Below are 27328 nucleotides of genomic sequence, written 5' to 3' on the forward strand. Positions count from 1 at the left end.
ATATTTTGTTGGTGATTTTTGCATTTATGTTCATTCTAGATATTAGTCTGTTTTCCTTTCTTACAATGTCTTTATCTGGTTTTGATTATGGGCCACAACACCCTCAGAAAGTGAGTTAGAAAGTGTTCCCTCTGCTTCTATTGTCTGGAAAAGGTTCTATGACAGTTTGGTGTTATTTTTTTTTATCTAAATATTTGGTAAAGTGCACTAGTAAAATCATTTGCACTTGGTACATCCTTTTTTTTTTTTTAGTAAGCTATTAATTAGCAATTCAATTTTTTACTGTTTAAAGAGCAATTTGTGTTATTTTTCCCTCTGAGTTTTGGTAATTTGTATCTTTAAAGAACTGGCCAATTTTGGGCCTCCCTGATGGTGCAAGGGTTTAGGCACTGCACTATGAAGAAATCTATAGCCTCTGCAGCACGAGTTTGATCACCAGCCCACCAGGGAGCAGCCCACATGGCACAGCAGACCTCTCCTTTCTTGCCCACTGCTCCCCTCAGCAGTGTACTTCAGTCAATCTGCCTGTTCTGTTCCCCGCTCTGTCTCTGGTGAATCGTCCCACCCCCCACATCTCTGGCCTGTACCCCAGCTCTTGTATGCATAAATAAATAAATCTTTAAAAAAATAAGAATTGGCCAATTTCATCTAAGTCATGAAATATGTGGGCATAGTGTTATTTCTTCATGTTTTTAATTTTAAAAATATTTGACTATTCTGGCTGCCATCTTTGTCCCCATGAGTGTGTACCTAACTCTCAACTGGTCTGCCCAAGAATCCCTGAACACCAGCCCTAGTCCCCTTAGGTGTGGCCCAGATGAAAGAAACTCTCATGAAGTGGGAGAAATTCACCAAACTGCAAAGTGCTCATTGGTAGGAATATACTGCTCGCAGAAAGATGGCAGTTCATAGAATAGGTACAGCAGATGAATGATAAACTTTCTTTTTAAACAAATTAGGGGTAAACAATATCTCTAGTATTGAAGATGTGATTATGTTCACAAACCAAGGTACAGGGATCCATTTTTACAACCCTAAAGTTCAAGCTCCTCCCTTTTTTCTGTCTTATCTAATCCATTACCAAACTGTTTTTTCCAGCTCCCATACATGTCTCAAGTCTGGCTGTGCTTCTATATTATTACTGCCACGACTTTATACATAGCCTTCCCCCCGCCAATTTTTCAGTTTTCTACCTGATTCATTCTATACAATGTAGCTCCAATTGACTTTTTAATGCAGTAACCAGAAACCATGTCACCAGCCCTACCTAAAAAGTTGATGTTCCTGTCTTTATTTAGGAGCCAAAAAAAAAAAAAATGTTATACTAAAAAAATCTTGTTTATTATATATGAAAAATTTTGTGATTATTTGAGAATTAAGAGCAAAGTTCAATGATCATATGTTATCTTTTGTTAACTTTTATTAACAACTAACTGTAGACTAAGAAAATTGTTCAGTGGTCCAAGAACATCCAATTTTTAAATAAATCTTTAAAAATTTATATATATATATTTTAATTAACTTTTCATGGCTCTTCTAGACAGATTCTAAAAGAAGACTGTGAGACTTAGTAGTGTCCTTCATGATGTAAAACATAATATTAATACACAGAAACCCTATTGAAATGAGATTAAGCAGTTAGAAGAAAGTTCTCATGCACACGCAATCAGGGTTGGTACAAACTCCAGCCAGAAGGGATGCCACTTTGGTGCCCGGGCTGGAGGGGATTTTGGCTACCTCTTGCCCAGCAACAGCTCAGCCAATGAGAGAATGCTTTTCCCAGTGGCATAAAAGACATTTTCGTATTCTGTTCTGGGGAAGTGTGCATGTATCTCAGACTGCACGTCTAACTGTGTCCTTGTTTCTAAATGAACCTCTCTTGCTGGTGAAATAATTGGCTTTTTATTTGCTTGAGATCTGTGATTTTTGTTTCTACTATGTCTCCATTTCATTACCTACCATTTTCATGTCTTCTCCAGATTTCAGCCATACAACCCTTCTTTCATTTCACTGAAACTGCTATTCAGTTATCTGCCTTCATCATTAACCCACTGGGTGGCCTCTCTATGTTCTGCCCCCTTTACCTTACCACCTCTCGATCTGGTTTTTGCCTTACGCTGGTTTCTTCTCCATGCCTCAAGCTAATGTCACTTAGTGAAGTCTTCCCTGCTTCCCTGCTTTACCCCATTCACTCTCCTCCCTCTGGCCCCCCGTGACAGAGTAGTTTAGGTCTTATTTTACCTTTCCATAGCTGTCTGTATCTCATTGGTGATGTCACTAGCCTCATAATTGCAGAAAATGATTTTTTTTTTTAATTTCTGCCTCATTAGGACTTTCAGGCAACTTTTGCTGGGGCCTGAGTTACAGGACAACTCTATAGAACAAACTTTAAGATAACTGAGTAGATAGCAAGAGACTTGCCTCTCTGGAGTTATGTGTTGGTTTCAAAGAATGATAAGACTCAGAGACTTATCTCTGTAAACTCAGAGAAACTTGAGAATATATATTTACAGTCCAAAGGGTAAGAACATAAGGTCCTCCCAGTCTCTCCCAGAGGAGAATTTTTGTATATTGGGGAGCAAAGTTTCTCTCACTGTCTCAGGAAGGAGAGAGGGACAGTTGTCCGTTTTCTGTATGAACTCTAGATTCTTTGCCTTACAGACCCCACTAAGTATAAGGTAATATCTGGTCTCATTGCATCACTTTAGAAAGGTGATGTTTGGCGTAGGGGAGCTGACACTGTTTTTACTATAAGTAAGTACAAATAGTTAATCCCTGCTCCAGAAATCTTGTATCTAAGGATAATATGAATAAATACAGATATTAAAACAAATATTTACTAATTTAACTTTTATGTTTATAAATAGACTATAATGTCCTTGAACTTAGGAATCCTTGTGATTCATTATGTTATGCCTTTTGCCTGGCAGCATGTGGTTGCTTGAGAAATCTTTGTCGATGACTGCTTACTAAATAAGTGAATTGCCTCAATGACTGAAGAATGGGTAAGAGTTATCCAGCAGACAGTGAGAACTGGTCTAACAACCAAGTTCCTATTGCTTTGGCAGGTAGTTCGGGCCTTCTGGTAATATCTGCCTAAAGAAGTTCAGGGGTCTGCAGCTGGTCTGTTAGGCTCAGTGCCAATGGGTCCTGGCACCCCTCCCCTGTAGGTTACTTGGTGATTTGCATGACCTCAGACTGACTGACTTGCTGGCCTGGCTGCATTCCTCAAAGAGGGACTTTCTTCAAGGCAGAGACTCTGGTATATACGCTATTGGATGGAATCCCTGCTCTTTCCCTTAATAGGGGCAACTTTCTGGACTTTGTTACTCTGTTTCCTATGTGTAAACTGGGTGGGTGATAATAAATCACAGTTAAGAGGAGAAAAGATGTCCATTTGTGCCAAGTAGTTAAAAAATGAATTATTTAATGTAAATCTTTATAGAAAAATGCTTGGCATATAGCATGTTCTAAGAATTTTTCTCCTACTTAATATTTAATTTACACAGGGTTAGAGAGAAGAGAATATAATGACACCAATTTCTATTCTAATACTTGAAATAGATATCTGTGGTCACTGAAGAGTATAATTTATGAAAAATCAAGTAAATGTTATAACTTACAGATTACCCCTAAAATAATTTCCCCCAAATTAGTGCTTTTTAAGTGAAATCCTGCCTGCAACTATCTGAATTATGTAAAAATAAGAAACACATTTAATTCCATACAGAATGCAGGATGCATTTTTACCTACAAAGAACTATTATCAGACACTCGAAGAAAAAAATAAGGAAACATTCTCTACTTTCCCACAAGCCAGGAAACTTTTCAAAAGCTTTTAAAAGACCATGTGTCTGCTTGTTTATGTTATCTCTTGGAGCTCTGCTTTCACAAGATGAAATATGATATTTAGAAGGGGAAAAAGACTGCCCAGGGAACAACTGAAGCCCAATTGTTCCTTGAATGACTTAAGTCTCTTTTCATCCTTCCACAAACAATCACTGAAAATGTGCTTTAGGCAAAGTGCTGTGTTAAGCCTTCTGTGTGTTTATTTACAATGTGTAGCGAGTCTGCTTCTCTATATTCAAGGAGGTGTGGCCTGCTAGGCCAGAAAGAGTTAACAGGTCTCCCTAGGGAACACACGGTCCCACTGTCCACCCAGTTTTTGGTTGGACAGCACTACTAATGAGATCAAGGTCTGGGTTTTGACCCCTGCTTGAACATGTTTCAACCTTGTTCAGCAGTTTTGGGTCACAAACTATACTTTGACCTCAAAGTCTAATCCCAGCGTATGTTAGAGCAAATTTGTTGCTGTCACTGGTATTCCATGATCACACTGTATGGCATCCCATCTGAAGGATGGTGAGATAGCTAATATCTATATAAATTTTATTATGTGCTAAGGACTATTATTAATGCTTTACCTATGTTAACACATTTTAATTTTCACAGTACCTCTATAAGGAAAATACTATAATATTATCCACTTTTCACTGATCAGAAAACTAAGCAGTGAGAAGTTATGTAACTTCCCATGGCAGAGGTGGCAGAGCTGGGATACAAATCTAGAATTGCCCAAGAACATGGTGTATGGCTTTTATTTTCATTTTTTGTTTTATTTTCAGACCACACACTTAAAATTCCAAACAATGTTTGTTATCCTTAAAAATTAATTTCAGAGAAAAAAGATTGAGTTGAAAAGACTACTAAATATCAAAGCTGTTTTGGGGGCCTAAAAACACATCAAAGGGCATAGTTTTAATGGAATTGATAAAAACTCAAGACTTTGCCACTCAATAGACTATCTGTCTTAGATATTAAAGAATCCTTTTACATTTGTGGAAAACGGTATGCTAATAAATAATCCCCAGTTATATTGCATTATTTGACAACTAGTTCTGTGTTATTTTCATTACATTAAATGGTAGCAGTAAATATGAAAACGTCATAATTCATTGATAAACTTTATTATTTTGTTGTTGAATTTGTTACTGAAAGCTCTCATCATTTTCACATCATTTAAGAGATTCAACATGTTTTCAAGGTTACTGACATTTCTTTTAGTTTTGAGTGGATTTTAATGTTTATTTGCACTTGGGTAGGAACTGCAAAATCTCATTAAAAGACAATTGTGTATTCCCACCAATGGGTCATGAAATATGGACGGTAATATGTTTTCATTTGAGTCCAAGGTGGATGAGAAGGAGGAATACTTATAAAATTTATAATACTGACCCATTTGCTCAGGACATGTCCTTATTACTAATAACTTTTACCCATTGTTTAATTTCTTTTGAAATATGTGATAATTTTCATTGGCCAAAGATCACCAGTGGAGAACAACCTAAAACAGAGAGCAGTTGTAATTTAACTGGTTGGAAAAGTAGTCCAGAGTTTCTACAATGTTCTAAAACTTCTCAAATATCTCAACATGTAAAGTGATATAAAACTTTATGTACATGTTTAACAGAGTTCTAATCTGCCCTCAAGTGTAGGGAAGCTGTCTATAGGCAGAAGTTTATTCATGTATTTATCCAGTGAATGTTTATTGAGTCCTAATTAACTATGATTTAAGGTGAAAAGTGAAAAATTAGAAAGTATGTTGAATGGAACGCTAATAGAAATGCAATCTTTTTGCTTTAAATGTCTGATTTAAGGGACTTTTTATATAAGCTCTTGTGAAATTATAAGTCTCTTAGTTCTTTCACCAGTACAGAATAATTGACCTGGAGATCCAAGGATATTTGTCACACTAGTGTAAGTGTAATGCTTGGAAGTATAGTAGGAGAATAAAGAAATGATATGCCAAGTTCGGTGGTTAAGCCACTAGTTCACAATGAGCTCTCTTCTCACATGCCATTGTAGCTGAAATTAAATGCTCTTACCATTTCCAACCAAATCCATTTTTTTTGAGAAATGGTTTAAAGATAATTTTGATGAAAATTCAGCTGACTTTGTGAACTTAAAAAAATTGTCTCTGAAGTAGACATGTTGATTTGAGTTAAAAAGATGTTGGTGCTTGCATGAGAATGGTGGGACTTGTAATCTTGAGGTTCAATGGACATGTTGGTGAAGGTTCTTAGTCTGTGGAGTGTAATAATTCCCCTCCCAAGCAGTGGTATACAAGGACACGGTATAGCTAAATTGTGTGCCCGCGGCTTTCTTTAGCTACATGGTGCATTACTGCCCCAACAGAGGAATGGAAAGTAGTCAAGCAGAGTGTCATTGAAGAAGGGCATTGGTTCCTTAGGGTCTCGTGCCTTAGGTTGATGATAGGCATGTCTTAATTCAAATTCGATTATTCTGACAAGATTTTAAAATTTATTTATGGAAAACTCACTACAATGATTTTTTTCTAATCAGTGTCTCCCTCTCTTGGTCTCTCTCACTTGTAAAACAATAATAAAGGCATTTTGGATATTGGCAACGGATGTTATACAAAGATAAGGTGGGATTAAATTAGTTAAGGACAGTGTAAAGATAGCAAAGATAAAACAGGCCACCACTTAATTTAGAAATTTCTGTCTTCTTACTGTTTCATTATATTCAGATATTTAATCCAGAAATTGTTTAGAAAAACTAAATTATCTAGGTCATTATTTTTGTACTCTACTATATTTGTTAGGTAAATGAAGACACTGAATCTTTTAGTTTTCCAAAAACAAATACAGAATATATGCATTACAAAAGTGGTTATTGAATACATGTAGATAAACATACACTGGACTGTGTGTTATCAGGACAAGAACAATGAGGCAGAGGACAATTGGAAGTTCCTGGATTGCCATAAAGTATTTATCTTTTGTTTAAAAATTTAGGTTTTACATTGCTTTCTGTACTTTCAGATGTATGCAGATAATTTATATAGATGAACACATAGATGAATAAGACTTGAATGGAAGCAAAGAAAACCATTACCTCAAATTCTTCTTAATAGTTTGTCATTCATTTGAGAAAAGAACTTCACATCTATACTTGCTATTATAATAAAAAATATTTATTATAAAAATTATCACATTTCTCTGTACATAGCCTACAGTCAAAAACACAAATTACACATTAATAATTTAAGTTTGCTTGAATAATTAGAATCCATCCACTGGAATCAAAGTTCTTCTATAGACTGCACAAATATCGATACTATTTCTATTTATAGAACTCCACTTACACAGCTGATGTTATTGAGATATTAACATTTCTTTTCCTCTAGTGTTTCAAAGATAGTTCACAGTGTTTGGGTTAATTAATCAACTGCTTTAAATCTTTGGTAAACACAGTTATTTACATGTGAAAATGTCTAAATTTCAGCATTGAAAAGTCAAATAACCTATTGCAAATAGTTTTGTATAATCAATAAAAGTTACCTTTTAGGACTGCTAATGGTAAAATTTGAAATCCACAAAACAAATAGTTTTAGGCTTCTATAGCCACTACCATCACCACAACACTAGGCCACAACAAAATTAAAAACAAATGTTAAGTATAACCTAGAGATGGTACTGATTATTTTACAATGCAGAAAATATATCCCAGTTTAAGCATCAGCTGACACAAATGAGTTTATTATCTCATGAAAGCCTATTTTCTTGCAAGAGTGAGAACTGTTTAAAGAACTCGTACTGTTTTGAAAGACAACAATTCATCTTCTGGCCATTTACCCATGAAAATATAGATAATTTCTTGAGACTTGTGGGAAATATGCTCGATGCCTGCCTTCTGCTTCTCTCCCTCCCTCCCTCCCTTCTTTTTCTTCTCCAAGAGTAATCTGCTAGATTGGTCTGTCAACCTGCACATTATTCCTTAACTCTCCCAAAGTACCATATACATTCTAGCTTTCATTCATTATATCTCAGTCTCAGTAATTCAGAAATGAAAGCATCCTGCCATGAAAACCTCTTAATCACAGGTTATTAAAATTTTCCAAGAATTTTTTAAATTATAATATTCTTGAACCACTGGATAAGTAGTTTCTTTTTTTTTATAGATAGGTTAATGGTGGACTGTAGAGAATATAATGAAATGTATCCAAAATACATCTTTTTAAACCTAGAAAGTGGTTGTCTTTGGATTGCCACCACTGTAGGCTAAAGAAGAATCCTTCCTACTGACCTAGGTCTTGGATGTATGATTTCTTTCCTTAATTTTAGCTTCTCTCATCTACTGATTCTTTAGAAACAAAGCAAGGTTAAGAGATTTTTGCTATCACTTTGGCAATTCTTATCTCCCTCCAACTGTCAACATCCTGAATTTTCAGTGCATGTTTTTAAATTTGCCCAAGACTAGGCACTCAGCAATATGTGTTCATTTATTGTGAACAGGACAGCAGCATAATAAAGGGGCCGTATTTATCAGAAGTATTCTTCTGCGTTCTCACATAGGTCCAATGCCTGAGCTGTAACTTTGAATTAAAAACATTTCCATTCATTCAAAGTGAACATCAGTCACCAGCTTTTCCTTCCTAGAGCAGATATATATATATATATATATATATATATATATATATATATATATATATAAAGATTTACACACAGTGTAAACTATGCCCTAAACCTTTGAATGACAAGAAAATACTGGTATATTGACACCTGCTAGTCAATAAATACCCATAGCTTACACCATTAAGCAGAGGTCTAAAATAGTGACCTATTAGAAACTGCTGGCCTGTATCTTCACCCCCTTCTCCATTCTCGCTGACTAAGAAAGAGAAAACTGAAGTTCTTTCTTTGTCAGGATGTGATATAAACTCAAGTGTTACTCTAAGTTAAAAGCTACAGTCCAGCACTGTGTTCTCCCGGGCACAGAAACCAGCTCTTCTCCTCTTTGACTTAGTGTTCTCATCAAAGAGTTCTGTTGCTGTTGTTTGTTTTTGAGGAAGTGAGTTCACACGCAAACATTCAGGAAGCAGCACTGGCTAAACCCACTTTGATCCCTTAAAGTGCCCCGAGTGTCCCTTTTCACACAGCCACTTTTTCCTTTGCCAGGTTCTTTGGTTCCTTGCTGGGGATACACCAGTCATCAGCCTCATTGCTCATCTGATAATGCTTGTAGGCTGACTTGTTAAAGACCGGAAGCTTTTCTACAGACTCAGAAGATAAAGCCTGAAAGAAGAGGGGGGGAAAAATCAAACCAGGGAAATTATTCATGGCCTAATTTGAGCTTGAAGTGATTATTCAAAATAAGGTTGAGGTAAGTATTCCAAAATTCAAGTATATTCTTTTAATTGGCTTGCTTATATGAGCACACCAGAGCCCTTAGTATGCTAGGCACTGTGTAAAAGAAAATAAACAAAGTGATTTCTACCCTATAGGAGCTAAAATAATACATAAACAACTACAAATTAGGAAATCAGATTTATGTTCAATATTTATGTGTCCTTTGTCTGGATATTGCTGATGTGACAGAGCTGAATAGCAAAGCTATTCTTTGCAGGAAAAACCTCTGCAGCTGTGATAAAGTGAGAGTCCTAATTATTAATCTATTAAAAGATTCCTTCCCAATACTTTGAAGACTTCTGTTCATTTTAAAAAGAATATATTAACTATTTTAGATGGTCAAAGTTCATTTGGCAATTATAATCTCCCGCTTTTTGAAAGTTTGAGCTGTGTCACTTCACTTTTATAAAAGACCTACATGAGATGTATCTATGTGCCTATTTTCATTAACCGAAAGAAATCAGAAGAGGATCTTTGCTTTTACAACAAAAGCTAAAAAGCAAAGAGCAATGACCTGTGTTTTACAGTAGCTCTTACAGAGGCACCCCACACCCTCTCGCACAGAGCAGCAGGCCAAACTCCTCCCCGGGGAACTACACTCAGCATCCAAGAAGCATCAGTCTACCATAGGTTTGACCTGTGTCTGTGATCATCTATTCTTGATCCCTATTTATTTTGTGCATTTTAATAAGATATGTCCTAAAGTAACAGAAAAGCCTAAAGAGAGCTCCTGCGAGTGTTAACATTTAGCATAACCTGGATGTAACTGAAACTGATACAATAGGCAACAACTGCCCCAAAGTGAAGTTGGCCAGGAGCTCAAGGAGAAGCACTTGCGTTAGATTTTCCACTGTGACTGACAGTGTGTGATGATGGCACTTAAGTATGATGTTAATTTTCAGTTTAGGGCAGGTTTTCAGGATGTTTTGAGTGACTACAAGTAGAGTTGTTTGATAGAAAAGTGTGTGAGACTAAGCAGTCAAGCATACTATCCTATTTCAAGCCTTTACATCAGCCACAGTACATGATAAAGCTCAATCTTCCACAGAGAGGCACAAGCGGCTATAGAAGAGGGCGTAGATGTTAGTGACCTCCTTGGACAATAAGATGTCCATAGATGACACACTTCCTCTGTCTCCAGCATCCCAGTCTCCTGGGCCTCCCACCACCCTAACCTTGGACTCCGCCTAAACCTCCCTCATCACCACTTCTCAGCCTTGCAGTGTGCACACGCTCTGATTCTGGTAAGTGAGACTGCGTTGTACATACATTACTTCTACTTTGTCTAGGCTATGCATTTATCATAATATTCCTGTTTTTACTATATATTAGCATTGTTTTAAGTCTTATTTGTCTTATTTGGTAAGCTTGGTTGGTTATTCTGGGTTGTGGGAATGCTCAAAACATATTTCATATAAATTAATGGTAATTGCATCTCATTTTATGCCATTTCAACTTACGAAAGGCTGTGTAGACACACTCTACTTTCAGAAAGTGACGGAAACCTGTAATTCCCTTACACAAAATGGGAGCCTAGATATATTTTCAGTCCAAATAGCTGACAAATGATTAACAGAATGAGGACAGTGACCTTAACAAATTGAGGTTTCACCAGCAATAGGAAAAACATGTACCAAATTTAAAAGTTTAAACAGGAAATGCCTGCCATCGCACTGACAGCTGTGAGCAGTGAGCTTTCCTTTCTTTGGATTTCTAATAAGGTCAGCTTAAGGTCTTGAATATCTTGATATCAATAGTTTTCTGGGCTGGAACAAAATTTGCATACATTTCCCACAGGTTTAAATAAAACAAAATGCAGCCATTCTCACAAATGCCAAAAGAAGTTGTCTTAAAAAAATTCACATGAGCGTATCCTCACTCTGAAATTAATGTACTTCTTGGGAAACAATTTTGCTTCACTTAAGGCAGGTGGCCTAACCCTGTTTCCTTTTTAGTAAATTACCGTGTTAAATATTAATGGTGTATGCACACATAAACAAACAAAAGACAGAATAATTTCTGGTTATTTTTTGCGTTAACCCAGTTTGGGGAATTCACTGTGAGCCATAAAACTCAGGGCTGTTGAAACCCTAAAAATATCACTGCAGTAATGAGGCGGCTGGGGGTGGGGACAAAGAGAGAAGGGGACCCATAGCCTCAGGTAAAGAACTATGGGTGCTTTGATAGAGGGTGTGGTGAGGTAACACATCTGAGGAAGTGTGAACCTATCCCTCTAAATCATATACAGTGCTGTAAAACAAAGTTCCCTCAATAAAGAAAAAAAGAAAGAATAACTGAGCAACAAGAATTCAGGGCTATAAAAGAAGTAATCTTTTCTCAAATATTATTTTTCTTTCTACTGAATTCAAAGATACCTTTAAATAGATGATCGCATCTGTTCCATATCCTGACAAGGAGTAGAGATTCAAATCTCCTTGAAAGTACTTGGCATAGAGACGAGAAATTGGCAGGCCGTACCCAAATCCAGCCTGGAGGGGAAAGATCAGTTATTGATAAGGAGATGGACATGATTATTGGAATATAACCTGTAAGAAGGAGTATTATCCTCCCTGACACTGATGCCCTAGAACCTAGGTAAATATTAACCGCTTCTACGGCTTGGCTCGTCAGAGACCTCTTGTAGAACCATTTCACGATGTGTAACTTGCTTTATCATTCTTTCACACCCCTCAGGCCTAATTTAGTTAAATTTATTATCTTGCCAAATACGGCTTTGTAATCCTTGCCGACATTTAGAACTAGGTGTTTGGATGAATTTAGCCATACAATTGATCTTACCAAAGGAGCATTCCGGGAATTGTCCATCACAGGTGTGGGCGCAGTGGAGTATGTGTAACTAAAGAGGCGGTCAGTGATTCTCAGGGGAACACCACCTCCTCTGTCTGAGATCTTAAACAAACAAACACATCATCAGACCAACATATTAAAACCAGTGTGCATCTGTCTATATGAAAATGTCTCTCCTTCATTTAAAAGCTGCCTGGCATTCAGGACTTGGATCTATTTCTCCAAGCGAGAGCTTTATTATTATTGACTCTTTTAAATCCTCTCAAATGATTCCAAAGAAAAAACAGAAAATGTTTACCTTAATTGTAAGGTCTTCTTTTCCCAAGACAACAATCACCTCAATTGGTGTAAGGGCAGGACAATTTTCTTGGTGTTCAACTGTTGCCCTCATGGCATTCTAAAGAAAACAAAGCGATAAGAAATTCCATGACAGAAGAATGAGGGACAATAAATGTTTTTTATGTTTAAAATAAAAGCAACACAGAGGGCAATTCAAAGTTCCGATATTTTTTTAAGTTAGCAGAAAAACAGCTCTGTAAATAGCCATTTATGAATGTGTCATGCAGGATGTATAATGAAAAATATTCATTTACTGTGCAGTATAGCTCCTGGGAGGAATGTCTAATGGAAAAACAATTCTGCTGGCTGTCAAGTTCTTATTTGTAAGCTTAATTTAAATGTAGAAATTGGTTTTTATAGTCCATTTCCTGGCTCTCTCTTTTCTGTCTTTCCATTACATTTTACATCCAAGCACCAAAGACTATTATATAACAAATGAACAGTGACTCATTGAACCAATTTATTGGCTTTTATAAAATTTGCTGGGAGAAGGTTGTTACTATTTAAAAGGATAGTAAATAATTCTAAATTAAATTTCAATTTACATTTGATTATCATCTTAACTTTTACCAATGATGGCAAAATAACTCAAGGAGTTGGACCATTCAATTTAAAAATAAATCAAATCACTGAAAAGGTATCTTTTGTCCTTTAACAGAAAAAAAATCTAAGTTGTTAGACAACCGGGTGAATCTCATATAGGTGAAGTCTTGGTTTATTTTACCCATTTTCCTCTCTAACCTCCTTCTGGTAGGTTCCATGCTTCCTGCTTTCTTTGTAATATTAAGGTCTAATCATTGGATGAAGTGAAATAAAATAGACCAGATGTTTGAAGTACAATTGCACTAGTATTAGAATAAGTTAAGAGTAGTATATTTCTTTGAAAAGAGTTATATCAGAATCAGATTACACTTTTTTATGCTTTCTCTTCTGTAGTCCAGGGATCTCGGGAACACCTCAAGGCTTCAAGTGCTTCTCTAGCTTTTGGTGTAAGTTCAGAGATTTAGTTTGGTCTTAGAATCCAGGAAAGGATTTGATTCTTAGCACCTTGCTACCCCAAATCAGTAACATCAGCTAGCTCCGAGAATGCGGTTGACTTGAGTATTTGCAAGTGGGTGAATCAAAACCTCTGGAGCACAGTCTGAGAATCTATGTTTTAACAAGCCCCCCAGGTGATTCTGTTGCAACTATACATTTAGCTTGAGATGTGTGATTAGCATCCTCTGCCCCTTTCTGGGCTTGCTATGGAGAGTAAGGCCTGTGGGCCAGCAATTCTACCTTTAGCTTTTAGAAATACAGACCCTCAGGCCCCGCTCCACACCTATAGAATCAGTTTGCATTTCAACAATACTCCCAGATGAGTCAGATGCTCATTAAAGTAGATCACTGAAGGAACTGACTGTCCTTTGATTATATTTTAGTCGTAGGGTTGCGGCATTTCCACCTAAGGTAATTCCAAATTTGACCCTCTAGATGTGGACCTAGAATAGTCTGTGGGGGTGGAGATAATAAGGCCTCACTCACTGAAGCAGTCAGCCCATGACCTCCCTTAAGTAAGGCATGAATGACTAGTGCTTTGTTGCACACCTGAAGAAATAACAGGAACAGGAAGCATTGAGACATCATGAATCACATTTTGCATACTCAAAGAGATGATGATGCTACAAGGAACTGCATGTATCCTTCAAACATGGTAGCTTCTTTCTCTTAGGAGCCAAGAAGCATGATTAGGAAGAGGTAGTGAAGCTCTTGTGTAATGGAAATTATAAAGGATATTAAAATGTGACAAGTGAATTTTTTTAAAAACAGTATTATAATTATTGTGAAGTGGCATACCTTGAATAGTTCAAAGAGCATATGATGAAGGTGAGAAGGGACATAGACAATGTGAATTGGTTGGCCTGGAAATTTTCCTAGAAAAAAATTAAACATTTAGATTTGGTAAACAAAGATACAGTAAAATGAGCTTCTTTATCTGTCTGATTAATTTAGGCTTATACAGGATTGAAATATTCCCCATCCTCCTCTCTCCAAAATCCTCCTCAAGACCCTTCCATCTTTAACAGTAAACACAACTGGCTTACTTTCAAAATAAGGTTTTGTAATTTAGGATAGTAACTAAGGTTACTACCCAGTGCTCTATGATTATCTTTACCTTTCTCTGTAAATGTACAAAGTTGGATGAGCCACGCAACAAAGATTCCATCAATTAGATTACATGGATTGTTTATTCTACTTTCAAAACTTTGCATCCTGGACAATTTCAGAGTTAAAACTAAAGGCAACATGGATGGAGCTGGAAAGGATTATGCTCAGTGAAATAAACCAGAAAGAAAAAGAAAAATATCAGATGGTTTCACTTATAGGAGGAATGTAGGGGAACCAAATAAGGGATCAGGAAAAAAAAAAAGTAATTATAAATTAAAAATCAAAATCAACAGGCAACTATGAATCAGAGATGTTTTGCAGGGGAGGGGGAGGGAGTAGGGTCAAAACTGGGGAGAGGAGAGCACAAGCAACCATGGTGATGGCACATGGGTGATTGGTGATGGGAATTTCATGGGGACTATACCTGAGAGGAGAAAGCATGCATTGTATAAAAATGAAGAATGAGGTAAAAAATATACAAAATTTAAAAAATGAAAATAAATAAAGGCATTTTTAAAAGGGAGAAAAAAATAAATGTGTCTGAAGTATAACACTGAAATTAAGCAAGCTATAATTTTCCTATTTTTAATGCATAGTGCAAAAACACATCTGATTATTCTTGATTTGCGTATCAAACAAACTTTCTATCTTACAGACTAGCTATGCTTAAATTTCACCAAGAAGCTAAGGAAAACAGGGAAACAAAAACTTCATAATACTGTTTGAAAAGAAAAACAAAAGTATTATTCTTTGGTGTCCTGGGCCTTGGCAAGTTTGAATCAGCAAACAGAAGGCCTGGCACAGTTTCTTCTTTATTTCATCAAAGAGTTCAAATAGCTTGTCTACAGTATTATGCAACAATACTGTTAAATGATCACAGATATTTTTTAATCTTTATTTGTACTCCTATTTTTAGTTTAGCAATCAATTATATTAGCACAGTCCCAATCCATGAGTTAGGCTACTTGGAGTTGCAAACAACTGGATTTTCACTCTCACAGCCAACAAACATTGTTCCTATATAACCCTGACTTGGAAGAGATACTCACTTTTGGTTTTGTGTTTTTTTTTTTTTTTTGATACTTTAAATGGAAAGGAAAAGATTATTTTTATTTAAGTATACTGTCTTAATTTGAAGAACAACTATGGGATAAGATAAAAATAGTGCTTTGCATTCAGTCAATGAGGGAAGACCTTGTCTTTTCATGTACCTTAGAATTAAAGCTTTTAAGTTTGCTCTGATTTTTAAATAATGGTCTATATTTAAAGTGTAACTTAAAAAAATCTGGTGAGAACACTTACATGAGATCTACCCACTTAATAAATTTTGGGGTACATAACACAATGCTGTTACCTGTAAGCAAGATGTACAGCAGATAGCCCACATTTATTCATCTTGCATAACTTGAATTCCCATTGAATAATATCACCTCATTTCCCCCTAACAACCACCATTTTACTCTCTGCTTTTAGAAGCTCCACTATTATAGATACTTCATATGAGTGGAATCACACAGTATTTGTCCTCTGTGATTGGCTTGTTTCTTAGAGTGCAATTTAAAGTTTTTTTTTGCTCATCTTATGAGTACCTCTTTGGGTTGCTTCTCTCAAGTGATTACCCCTACTTCTGACCTCCCTATCCTTCATATTCTATACTAAGCAATCTTTGATCTAAGGTAATGGAACTGAGTTGCTATTCTAATCCCCAAATTATCTATCCAGACTATTCTTCCTTATGTTTAGTCATTAGCAAGTGAATGTGCTCAACAGCAGCTTTTTAGTTGAGATTTAAAAAAATCTTGGCTTCAAAAATAAAAAAGTATACAAATTCTACGCAAATTTGGAACAGAAAAAATGAACACAAAAGTAGCTTTGTATTTACAAAACATAATCCTATTGGGAGAATACTGAATTTTCCATAGATTAAAGTATATTTTATTTACAGCTTACCATTCACTTGTGTGAGCTTTAATTCTGGAGATGTTAAATAATACTGATCACAAAGCATCTTTGAACACTCAAAGGCATCTGGAATAGAAAGTTTTTTTTTTTTTTCATAATGATGAAATGAATGTATTCCAAGTAAAATTTTCAGCTGATCTTCAGGGTATATACTATCCTAAATGTATTCACTACTGTACAGGTATATGTATAGGAAAAATATTTTTTAATATAGTATTCAAGAAAAATTAAGGCACCATTTAAGATGTATTTGTAGCAATAAGTATATGCACACTGCAGAGATTAAATATATATGAATATGGCACATAAGCCACTGGCGTTTGGATTTTTCATAATATTATACATGAGTGTTTAAACTCCTGACTCAAAATCAAACCACTTACTGACAGTATTTATAAATATATAAAAGGAATGCTCTTATTATAAATTCACTCAGAGTCACCTCAACTATAGATATGTCAATCATATAATGTATTTTTTCAATAAGGGAAATGCAGAAATCTAAATTACCTTGGACCACTGCTGCCACATCACAGTTTGGATCAATGCTTCCAATGTGGCTTGGGTTTCCTGACTTTGAGTCACTAAATATAAGAACTGTTGGGGAAAAAATATATTGTTATTGAAATTGTAATAATGAATTGAACTAGCATTGTGAAAGAATGTGACCGACAATTAGGAAAACATCTTCTAGCGTGGCTTGTAATCGACCCCCATCTCTATATATCATGACCACAACAAGCTAACTTACTGTGCTGGTTCATCAGCATCCGTGTGGAAATGCGGTTCATGTAGAATCGATCCAAGAAATACTGAAGATTTTGATTGGTGACTGGGTCAACTGTACAGACATCTTTATACTCTATGATTCCTTGGGCCATTGTAGGGACTACATTATGGTGTCTATTTCGAACTTTGATGAGAGCATCTATAAAACTAAGCAAAACGTTTATAGTTAGTGAAAGTTAAAGTAAGTTTCATTCATTCATATTCTTTAGATTATGTCAAAGAAAGCTAAAGTACCTATCTAAAGAATATCAAGTAATAAGCTGTTGTGATAAAGCTTTATTAAGGCTCTCACTATAAGTTCTTTCACTAGAGAATAGAATGGAGACAGTTTTATAAATAGATTTATTTTGCTTGTAGCGCACATGTAGAAATACCAGCTTTGTGACTGGCATATTTTATTTAATCTAGGGGTTCTTTAAGTCTGCTCTCTTTAAGAAGTAATATTTTAAAAAATAGTATTGAAAATGACCCTTAAATGCCATTGTGAAAAAAACTTAATTTTTTTTGGTCAGATCAGGAAAAGATTTCTTACAGCTAGGAATTGTTATAGCTAGAAGGAAAATGTTTAATCTCTGATAGTGACATTTATTAATAATATAAAATAATAAATCCTGCGAACCTAACCACATGACTAGATTGATAGTCAAAGCAGATTTCCTTTTCAGTTCTTTATACTGTATCATTTCTTGATCACTTCTAAAAAACCAGCAAGCCAAAACTTGTCATTTGTAAGGAGGTAGTTATTATTCAGAGTTGGAACTCTTTTAGTTTAAGACTAAAAAAGAATGTTAGGAGTATGTCTGGACATAGTCAAAGTTTTAGACACTTCTTCTAATATACAGAACTTACTCTGATAATGCTTTCTGATCTTCTGGGTTTTTCTCATGGAATTCCACTAAATCCATCAGGCTCTGGATATACCTGTAAAGTGAGGGAGTTGTGGTTCAGGACACTTGAAAAATAATGTTTACAAATAAAAACCTAGAACTTTTAACCCTAAACTTTGTAACTTAATATTTTGGTTCTTTAATGATTCCAGATCAGTATTCAGTTTTGTTTGGCAGATCAGTATTTTGTTTGACAAATGTTTTTGTTTTTTAAAGCAAAAACATTAAAAAATTATTTTTAAAGAAAAACTTCATTTTTTCTCTACTGTTTTCTTCATAGGGGTAATAGAAATCTTAAACATAGCAGTAAACACCATGGACTGAATGTGTATTTCAGATTGTAATTGTATACCAGATATATTTTATGAATCTATGAACAAAAAGCTGTGCAATCTGAATTAGGTGGAGTCTTTGGTACGTACCTGACATATTGCGCACACTCGTTCTATCTACCCCCACCAATTCCTTATCCTTACTTGTAAAATGAGATGATAATTGACAGTTCCCGAGTGCCAGCTGTGTGATAGGCACTGTTATAGGTGTTGTTGTTTTTTTTTTTTTTACGAGTTACCTATTTAATTACATTCAAATATCCCTTTAAGATATGTACTTTTTTTTCCTTCTCAATAACAAATGGAGGAATCCTTGCCAAGGAGTCCACAACTTGGAAGGGGCAGAGAGAAGGATTAGAACCCAGAGCCTGCTGTTACTGGTTTGTAAAATAACAAGGATTAGACCCTCTCTATATAGAACCATTTGAGTCTGTTCCTTTTGTAACTGTAATATCAAATTATCTTTTATTATTTGAAGTACAAAACAAATATTGCAACTGTCAATTATTTTTCATATTTCATATTTTTCATATTTCCTCTGTACTTTTGATTAAAAGTATATTGTGAAAGTATCTACTTTTTCATGGTAAAAATGCCTTTATGGTTTTCTAACTGCCATTATGATAAATCTAAATTTTTTTGATAAACCTAAATTAACAAAAAAATCTTTATATCTATTAAAATAGATATAAAGAAAATAGATATAAAGTTACTGTTCAGACAACCTATTTTTCATTTATGTTAATATATCATAAGAATTCCTATTCAGATAACTGTCTTAAAAATAGAGACTGTTTTAAGATAGTTCACCACTTACCAGCTTTTTACTAACTGTACCGAAGAGGTATTTATTAATCTATCAGGAAGAATATCAATTTCTTTCAGGATATTAGCTAGCCTCACAGGCAATTCTTGTCGCAAAAATGCAAAAGAAGTTCTTTCACATGCATTTTCTGAGCCTGTAATAAATAATAATAATTTAGGTTGGGGAGGGGAAGTATGTCTAAGTGATATATTTGAATAGCACTATCCAATATTGAACACACACATATATTATAAAATCATATTTCACCCTCAGTTGGGCTGCCACTATTTATAGATAATTTGGAAGCGGGCATCGTCATTGTCTTTTTCTCTTTTTTTTTTTTAAAGTGACCAATACAGTGACCTCTTCTTTTTTGAAGAGGTTTCACTTTCAAGAATTCAGAATACCGCATGGCTCTTAGAAGTCACAAAATAGTGCAGGATTCAGTCAACAATACAATGTCAAGGAGACAACATACTTCAAAATATAGCCATGAAATTGGGGTAGGTCCTGTAGGGGTGAGGTGGGAGTCGTGATGTTTCAAGATGTGATGATCACATTTAAATCCTTGAAACTTTCCTCAAAAGACTGCCAAAGAAAGTCTGTAAGTATTTGCAGCAGCAACACAAAGTATATGGAAAACTATACAGGTAATGAGACAAATCTGCTGGGAATGCAATGAAAAGTGCCCTGTGGAGGGGTGGAAGTTAGCGAAGAGAGGGTAGTTTACATTAGGAATCCTCTCCAGGAAGAACTATGCTGTGAAGAAGGGGGTAAAAGTCTCTAGTTCATGTTGAATGGTGCCTGAGAGCAAAAAGTACTTTGACAGGGAGCTTTGGACAGAAAAAGAGAAAGGTGGGCTCAAACCATCCAGCATCAGCAGGACTGCAAGTGGACTTGACCTGTTGGCACAAAGTGTCAGAAAGAAGACAAATCTAGAAAAGGCAAGGCGCGCTGGCAAGGCGACTTTAGGGTTCAGCAGCAAGGCGCGCCCACCCAGTTGTTGCAGCGAGGAGCGCAACCCTCCCCGCACCGAAAGTTAAGGCAGTTTCCCTGCACCTGCAACCCCAGCCAGCGTCCTAAGTCCCAGCTCACCAAAGTCCAGCAGCTGCTTCATGGACAGCGGGGACGGGCTATAGCGCGAGAAATGCTCAACTTCGCGGGGCACCAGCGTGGCGCTGCTCAGCGAGCCGGCGTTGCGCAGAACGAAGCGGGCCGCCTTCATCTTGATGCCCACGGGGCTTGGCTCAACTGGGGGAGGCTTGCGTGGCGCAGGCTTCAGGGAGCACAATCTGGGAACCAGGAAGGGGCAGAGCGGGTTTGGCTGGGGTCGAGTAGACAGGTGTGCTGGTGAGCAGGCGCCCGCACCCGGCCCGCCCAGGAACCCGGGACCGAGGTTTGGAGGTGGAGCAGTCGGGCAGTGAGTCTCAGGAGCAGCGAGCCGAGCTGATGGCACTCAAGTTTGCGTGCTGACACAGCCTGCCGCCTCCTGTGGTTTTATTTGTCTCGCCCCCTAACTCCCTCCGCCCCCCACCCCCCAACTCAGCTAGGGGAGGAGTCTTTGGGACTTGAAGTCTCGTCCAGAAAATAGAGCAGAGCCAATCCGCTCAGACTAAGAACTTTGGGTCCCGCCCATGGCCTTGGTACCGGGAGTGGCCTGGCGCCCGTGCAGGAGCTGTGAGGAGGGATGGGGGGGGAAGAGAATGGAAGGAAGCTGAAGTGGGACATCTGTGGGAGAGTGGGTTCAAGATCAGGTACTTGAGACAGGTGCCCCCGCAATGCGTGGGCTAGGGGCCGCCCAGGCTTGCCCTTGTTTACAAGTGAGAGCCAGTCTCAATGTCACGCATTCCTGGCCAGAAACTATTTCCAAGAATCTGGCCTTCGGGAGCTCATTGGTCATTGCTCAGAAGCGGGGCTTTTACAGTAGCCAATCAACTACATTCAAAAGTATAGTCCTCTATTTGATTGGACAGCGAAAGGAATAAACAATCTAGAGTTCGCCAGCTCTTTGCTAGCAAACAGATCACTTAAAAATGTGAAGTTCCTTTTCCTGAGACTCATAGAGCTACCCCTAATAATTACTTTTTCTTGTGACGATAAGAGGCCATCAATAGGATTCTATCCAGTAATATGATCTCTTTTAGGTTTATTTGTTAATTGAAATTAAAAAATCAATTTATGATTTGATGCACCTTCTTTTTCTCACGAGAATTTGCCCATTCTGACGCCCCTTGTGTGAAATGCCCGTTGTCCAAATTTTTGCTCAGAACATTCTGTTCATCAGGGCCTCCCTGGTGGCCTACGTGTTAAAGACACAGCGCTATCAAGCTATCACCAGTCACTGCAATAGGAGTTCAATCCCCTGCCGGCCAGGGAACTGACCCACGTGGTGCAGCAGACCTCTCCTGTGTCCCAGCTGCTCCCCTCAGCAGCATATTTCAGCCAGTCTGCCTGTTCTGTTCCCCACTCTGTCTCTGGTGAATCCTCTCATCCTCCTGCACCTCTGGCCTGTACCCCGGTTCTTGTATAAATAAATAAGTCTTTAAAAATATTCTGTTCTACCCTTAAATATATCCAGTAAAAGTATCTGTTTGGGTCTTTTATGATTACCTCTTCCCATATTGTTACTATGACTCTATGTTGTAGCTATTTGTGTTCTTACATTGTCCCTCTTTGAAACGCGCCCCTGGATGACATCAGAGTAGGTACCATGTGTGATACAGCTTTGTGATTTTTACCCTACTTTGTCACTACTCACACAGTTTTGTAAACATGGAACGTAGTTCCAAATTGGATCTCCTTGAGACAGGTTTTGAAGCAACTACTCTGAATCTAGAACTGAAGATAGCTGGAATCTAGTATCTGAAGATAGTACTCTGGATCATTTATTACTTATTTCCAAAGCTCACTGAAGCAAAAGCAAAAGCAAAAGAAGAAAGAGTGTATGAAGCAAAAAGATTTAAACTGTCTCTGGTCAGAGTGTTATGCAAGTAAATTTATGGTAAAAATCCATTCCTTTTTTCTGTATTACATAAAAAAAAATACAAGCCAGAAAAGCATCTATTCTTTTACCATGTCTGTGGGATTTAGAATAGGCATACACACACATACACTTATGCATACACATAAATATATATACACCCATGTCCATATATCTCTGTGCCATGCATATAAACACAAAGAATTATACTCTAATCTTCAGAGGAAAGGTAATGTATATGATGGATTACAGGCAAACCTAATTTAGGAAAGCCCTATTTCTGTGAGTTTATTGAAGACTGGACTCATCATCCAGCACTACTCCTTATGTGTTGTGGGATGATTAAAGATCAAATGAAGTCATATGATGTTCACAGAGATGGCTAAGGACTGAATGTGAACTGAGGTCACTAAACTTTTGTTCCATGTCCTCCTGTCCAAAAATATTTACCAGGTTACTCTCATAGAGCATTGCATTCTTCTAGGTCACATCTCTATGTTAGGAACTGTTGTTATAATTGGCAACACTTATGGTGGCTGGACTGGAATAGGCAGGTCAAGTTGTTTACCCAGTTGGCTAAGATGCTATATATTACCCCGATGAGAGTGTGACCTGGAAAGAGAGTGGCACTGTGATCACATGGTTGATCACAGATCTTGGTCCAGTTGCTACAAAAGACAAGCAAAAAAGACTATCTGAGGTCAGTGAGTATGGATAGGTCAGTGCATTCATTTTAGTAAAAGTAAACCATGACGGGGTCATGAAATTTTTTTATGGAAATGGACTAGTGAATATACCAAACTTACCCTAGTGGTGGATAAGTACCCAGGACAGTGCTAAACACAGAATCCCTCTCTGAGGTGCCCAATTCCTGAAATTTTAAGGGACACTCATACCTATTATTGAGTGAATTCTATCCAGATTGTCTGGCAAAATCTAGTAACATATGGTCACTGGAAGAACTTTAAGAATGCAATTCACACTTTTGCCAAAGGACTAAGTGTGTACAATTTGACAAAATGCAGCAAGATCCTTAGGTGCCTATTCAATTTTTTTCAACTTCAGAAACATATTCCGAGGAAACAAATAAAAATATGTAAATAGTAACTTAAAAAGCCACGATGGAAGATGAAGTGATCTAACTATATAACATTTAAAGTTAAAAACTGCCATCAGATGAAGGCCTTTCCTTTAAGATCAGGAAGAAGACAAGGATGTGCTCTTACCACTGCTCTTCAATATAATACTGTAGGTCCTAGCAGAGCAATAAGACAAGAGAAAGACAAGAGGAATCCAGATAGGGAATGAAGAAGTAAAACTACCACTGTTTGCAGACAATATGATAATATACATAGAGAATCCTAAAAACTCCACAAAAAACTACTCACAATAATCAACCAGTTCAGTAAAGTAGCAAGATACAAAATCAAGATACAAAAATCAGTAGCCTTCCTATACACAAACAATAGGAAGAAGAAATCAAGAAAACCATTCCTTTTATAATTGAAACAAAAACAATCAAATATTTGGGAATAAACCTAATAAAAGAGGTGAAAGACCTATACAAAGAAAATTATAAAACACTGTTAAAAGAAGTAGGAGACACAAAGAAATGGAAAGACACCCCCTGCTCATTGATTGGAAGAATTAACATTGTTAAAATTTCTATCCTCCCAAAAGCAAGATACAGATTCAATGCTATTCCAATAAAAATCTTAATGACATTCTTCAAAGAAATAGAAAAAAAACTGATGAAATTCATATGGAATCACAAAAAAAAACATGAATAGCCAAAGCCCTCCTGAGGAAAACAAAGGAGAAAGGAGGTATCACACTTCCAAACTTCAAGCTCTACTACAAAGCCATGATAATTGAAACGATTTGGCATTGGATCAAAAACAGACACACAGACCAATGGAACTGAATAGAGGGCCCAGAAATAAAACCACACTTATATGGACAACAGATCTTTGACAAAGGAGCAAAGAGTATGCAATGAAACATGGAGAGTTTGTTCAATAAATGGTGCTGGGAAAACTGGACTACCATATGCAAAAAAAAAAAAAAAGAAACTAGACCATTACCTTTCACCGTGCACAAAAATCAAGTCAAAATGGATAAAAGAACTGGACATAAGACCTGAAACCATAAAATATATAGAAGAAAATATAGGTAAAACACTACAAGACATACATTGCAATAACATATTCAAAGACTCATCACCCAAAGCAAAGATAGTCAAGGAAAAGATAAACACCTGGCATTACATCAAACTGAAAAGCTTCTGCACAGCAAAAGAGACATTAACCAAAACAGAGAGACACCCCACTGATTGGGAAAAATCTTTACACCCCGGTCAACTGATAAGGGACTGATCACAAAGATACACAAAGAACTCACAAGACTTAACAAAAACAAAATAAACAATCCAGTCTAGAAATGGGCAGAAGAAATTAAAAGACATTTCTCCAAAGAGGGAATGCAAATGGCCAACAGGCATGTGAAAAAATGTTCAACATCCCTTATCATCAGGGAAATGCAAATTAAAACCACATTGAGACACCACCTTACACCAGTAAGAATGGCACATATCAAAAAACAAGCAACAACCAATGTTGGCGAGGATGTGGTGAAAAAGGAATGCTCCTACATTGCTGGTGGGAGTGCAAACTGGTCCCACCACTATGGAGAGCTGTCTGGAGGTTCCTCAGTCTACTAAAAATGGAGCTACCATATGTCCCGGCAATTCCACTTCTAGAAATCTACCCAAAGGACACAAAAACATTGATTCAAAAGAACACCTCTACTCCTATGTTTATTGCAGCACTATTTACAATAGGTAAAACCTGGAAACAACCTGAATACCCAAAAATAGATGACTGGATCAAGAAGATGTGGCATCTATAAACAATGGAATATTATTCAGCAATCAAAAAAGGTAAACTCATGCCATTCACAGCAACATGAATGGAGCTAGAAGGAATTATGCTCAGTGAAATAAGCAGAAGGAAAAAGAAAAATATTGGATGGTTTCACTTATAGCAGGAATATAGGGGAACCAAATAAGACATCAGTGTAAAAAATTAATAACAGTACAAAACACAACAAAGCTAAAATGGGCAATTATAAATCAGAGACATCCTGCAGGGGAGGAGGAAGTAGAGGGATCCCAGGGAGGGAGGGAGGAGCACAGGGTCTGAGGTGATGGTGCACGGGTGCGTTGGTGAAGGAAACTCTATGGGGGCCACACCTGAAGGGGTGGAGAGAAGCAGATATTGTTTAAAAATGAACAATGATGTAAAAAATTTTTTTTAAAAAGAGACAAGGGGAATAAATTCTTATTTTTAAAAACAGTATATAAACTAGAAAAAAAATTGCCAGCAGACATGGAGAAAATGCTTACAAACCATTTAACAGTCAAATGATTATTCAAGAAATGGTGGTTTGGAGAAGAACAAAATAATCAGATCTGTACCCTCATGAAGCTGATAAACACCGTGGTAGAGGAAATAGGCATTACAGCAAGTAATGCACAATAAACATATACACTTAATTAAGCAAGTGCTGTGAAGAGAATTTACATGAATTTAATGAGCTGCAATTACTTTAGATTTGGTGAGAATAATGACATTTAGAAGAGCTGGGGTAGCTTTCCACTGAGATTGAGAAGAGAATATTGGTGACAAGGCCTATATTAGCGTTTGATGTCTGATGTTTCTTATGTTTTTAGAGGATGTTAAGTGCCAGGAACTGGATTAGATAGATGGATGCAAGCACATCAAGTATCTGAGACAGAATAATAGTGGGTGATAGAAAACATGGACTGTTGTTGCTGCTTATTATTATCATTATTACTATTATTTTGTCTATGGGAACTTCCTTTAATTCTCAGGGCAAAACTAATATAATTAAATGCAAAAGAAACACTTAAGTGATTCCATCCATCCATCCACAGTGTTGGAGATGATAGTAATGCTACAAAAAAGTCATGATGCTTTTGGAAATGTTTTCTCTGAGAACTGGCTTTGGGATCATTTTAGAGAGATGAGCAGATTTTTTTAAAAAGATTTATTTATTCATTTATACAAGCACTGGGTACAGTCAGAAGCGTGGGAGGGTGAGAGAATCACCAAAGCCAGAGTGGGGAACAGAACAGGCAGACTGACGAAATACACTGCTGAGGGGAGCAGCGGGCACGGCAGGAGAGGTCTGCGCGCCATGTGGGACCCTCACGGGTGGCTGGAGATTGAATCGGGGCTACAGAGGCTGCAGGCAGCTTTGCAGCCCAGCGAAGATGAGCAGATTTTGACAAATTATGCGTACACAGTAGGGAAGGTTATCTAAGCCTGAGAAAAGGCACAGATTTAGGATCTAAAGATACAGTGGAGAAAGAATGACGAGGTTAGCTTGGTTGCCATTTAGAGTGCCCTATGAGAGGAGGAAATGGGAGATGAAAGTTTTATCATAAATGCCTTAAATTTGGTATAAGGACTTAGAGATTCCTGGGGTTGGCAACAAGGAACTGTTAAAAGCTTTTAAACTGGAAGCAGTGTGTCCCCTGCTCAAATTTGTTAGGAGTTAAAGGTTTCAAAGTAGCGAAACTGCATGGAACACCCATTATGAACTAGGTTATGATAGGTGTTGGGCATGAGAAAGAAGTAGTCCCAGGCTTCAAGGATGGGATAAAGATATGTAAATAATCTAAAAGGGAAAAAATAGTATGACGCATAAAAGTTACATTGTGGGCTGGGGTGGGGGGTGGTGTGAGGCAGCAAGCAGTCACAGAAGACTTCCCTGGAGGAACAGACATGCCATCTAAGTTAAGAGGTTGGTAAGGAGGCAGACCAGGAGGAAAGGGCAGTGGGGAGAGAGAATGGAAAGGGTCATTCTGTTGATAGGATCGCTAGGCTTTGTCAAATCTATAAAGGAGGAATTTTTTTTTTCAGTTCTCTGATGCTTTTTAAGAATAAATCTTGTGATGTGGAGAAGGGGATGAATTCATTAATAGAAGCAGGGGAGAAAGAAAAGTCAGAAGTCGGAAGAAAAGGTTAGATTTACTGAGGGGG

General features: G+C 37.0%; 1 protein-coding gene across 1 annotated transcript; it reads right to left on the reverse strand.

Moving 5' to 3' along the window:
• Positions 1-8954: 8954 nt before the first annotated feature.
• Positions 8955-20507, reverse strand: PDK4 (pyruvate dehydrogenase kinase 4; the record flags this gene model as incomplete). Its single annotated transcript, XM_084230462.1, has 11 exons — positions 8955-9098; positions 11588-11701; positions 12012-12122; positions 12319-12417; positions 14196-14272; positions 16458-16535; positions 16980-17066; positions 17221-17405; positions 18108-18179; positions 19295-19436; positions 20378-20507. The coding sequence occupies 11 exons, from the start codon at positions 20505-20507 to the stop codon at positions 8955-8957; spliced, it is 1239 nt and encodes a 412-aa protein (XP_084086588.1).
• Between the last annotated feature and the right edge of the window lie 6821 nt (positions 20508-27328).

The sequence above is a fragment of the Talpa europaea genome (genome assembly GCF_964194135.1).
Source record: "Talpa europaea genome assembly, chromosome: 3".
NCBI lineage: Eukaryota > Metazoa > Chordata > Mammalia > Eulipotyphla > Talpidae > Talpa > Talpa europaea.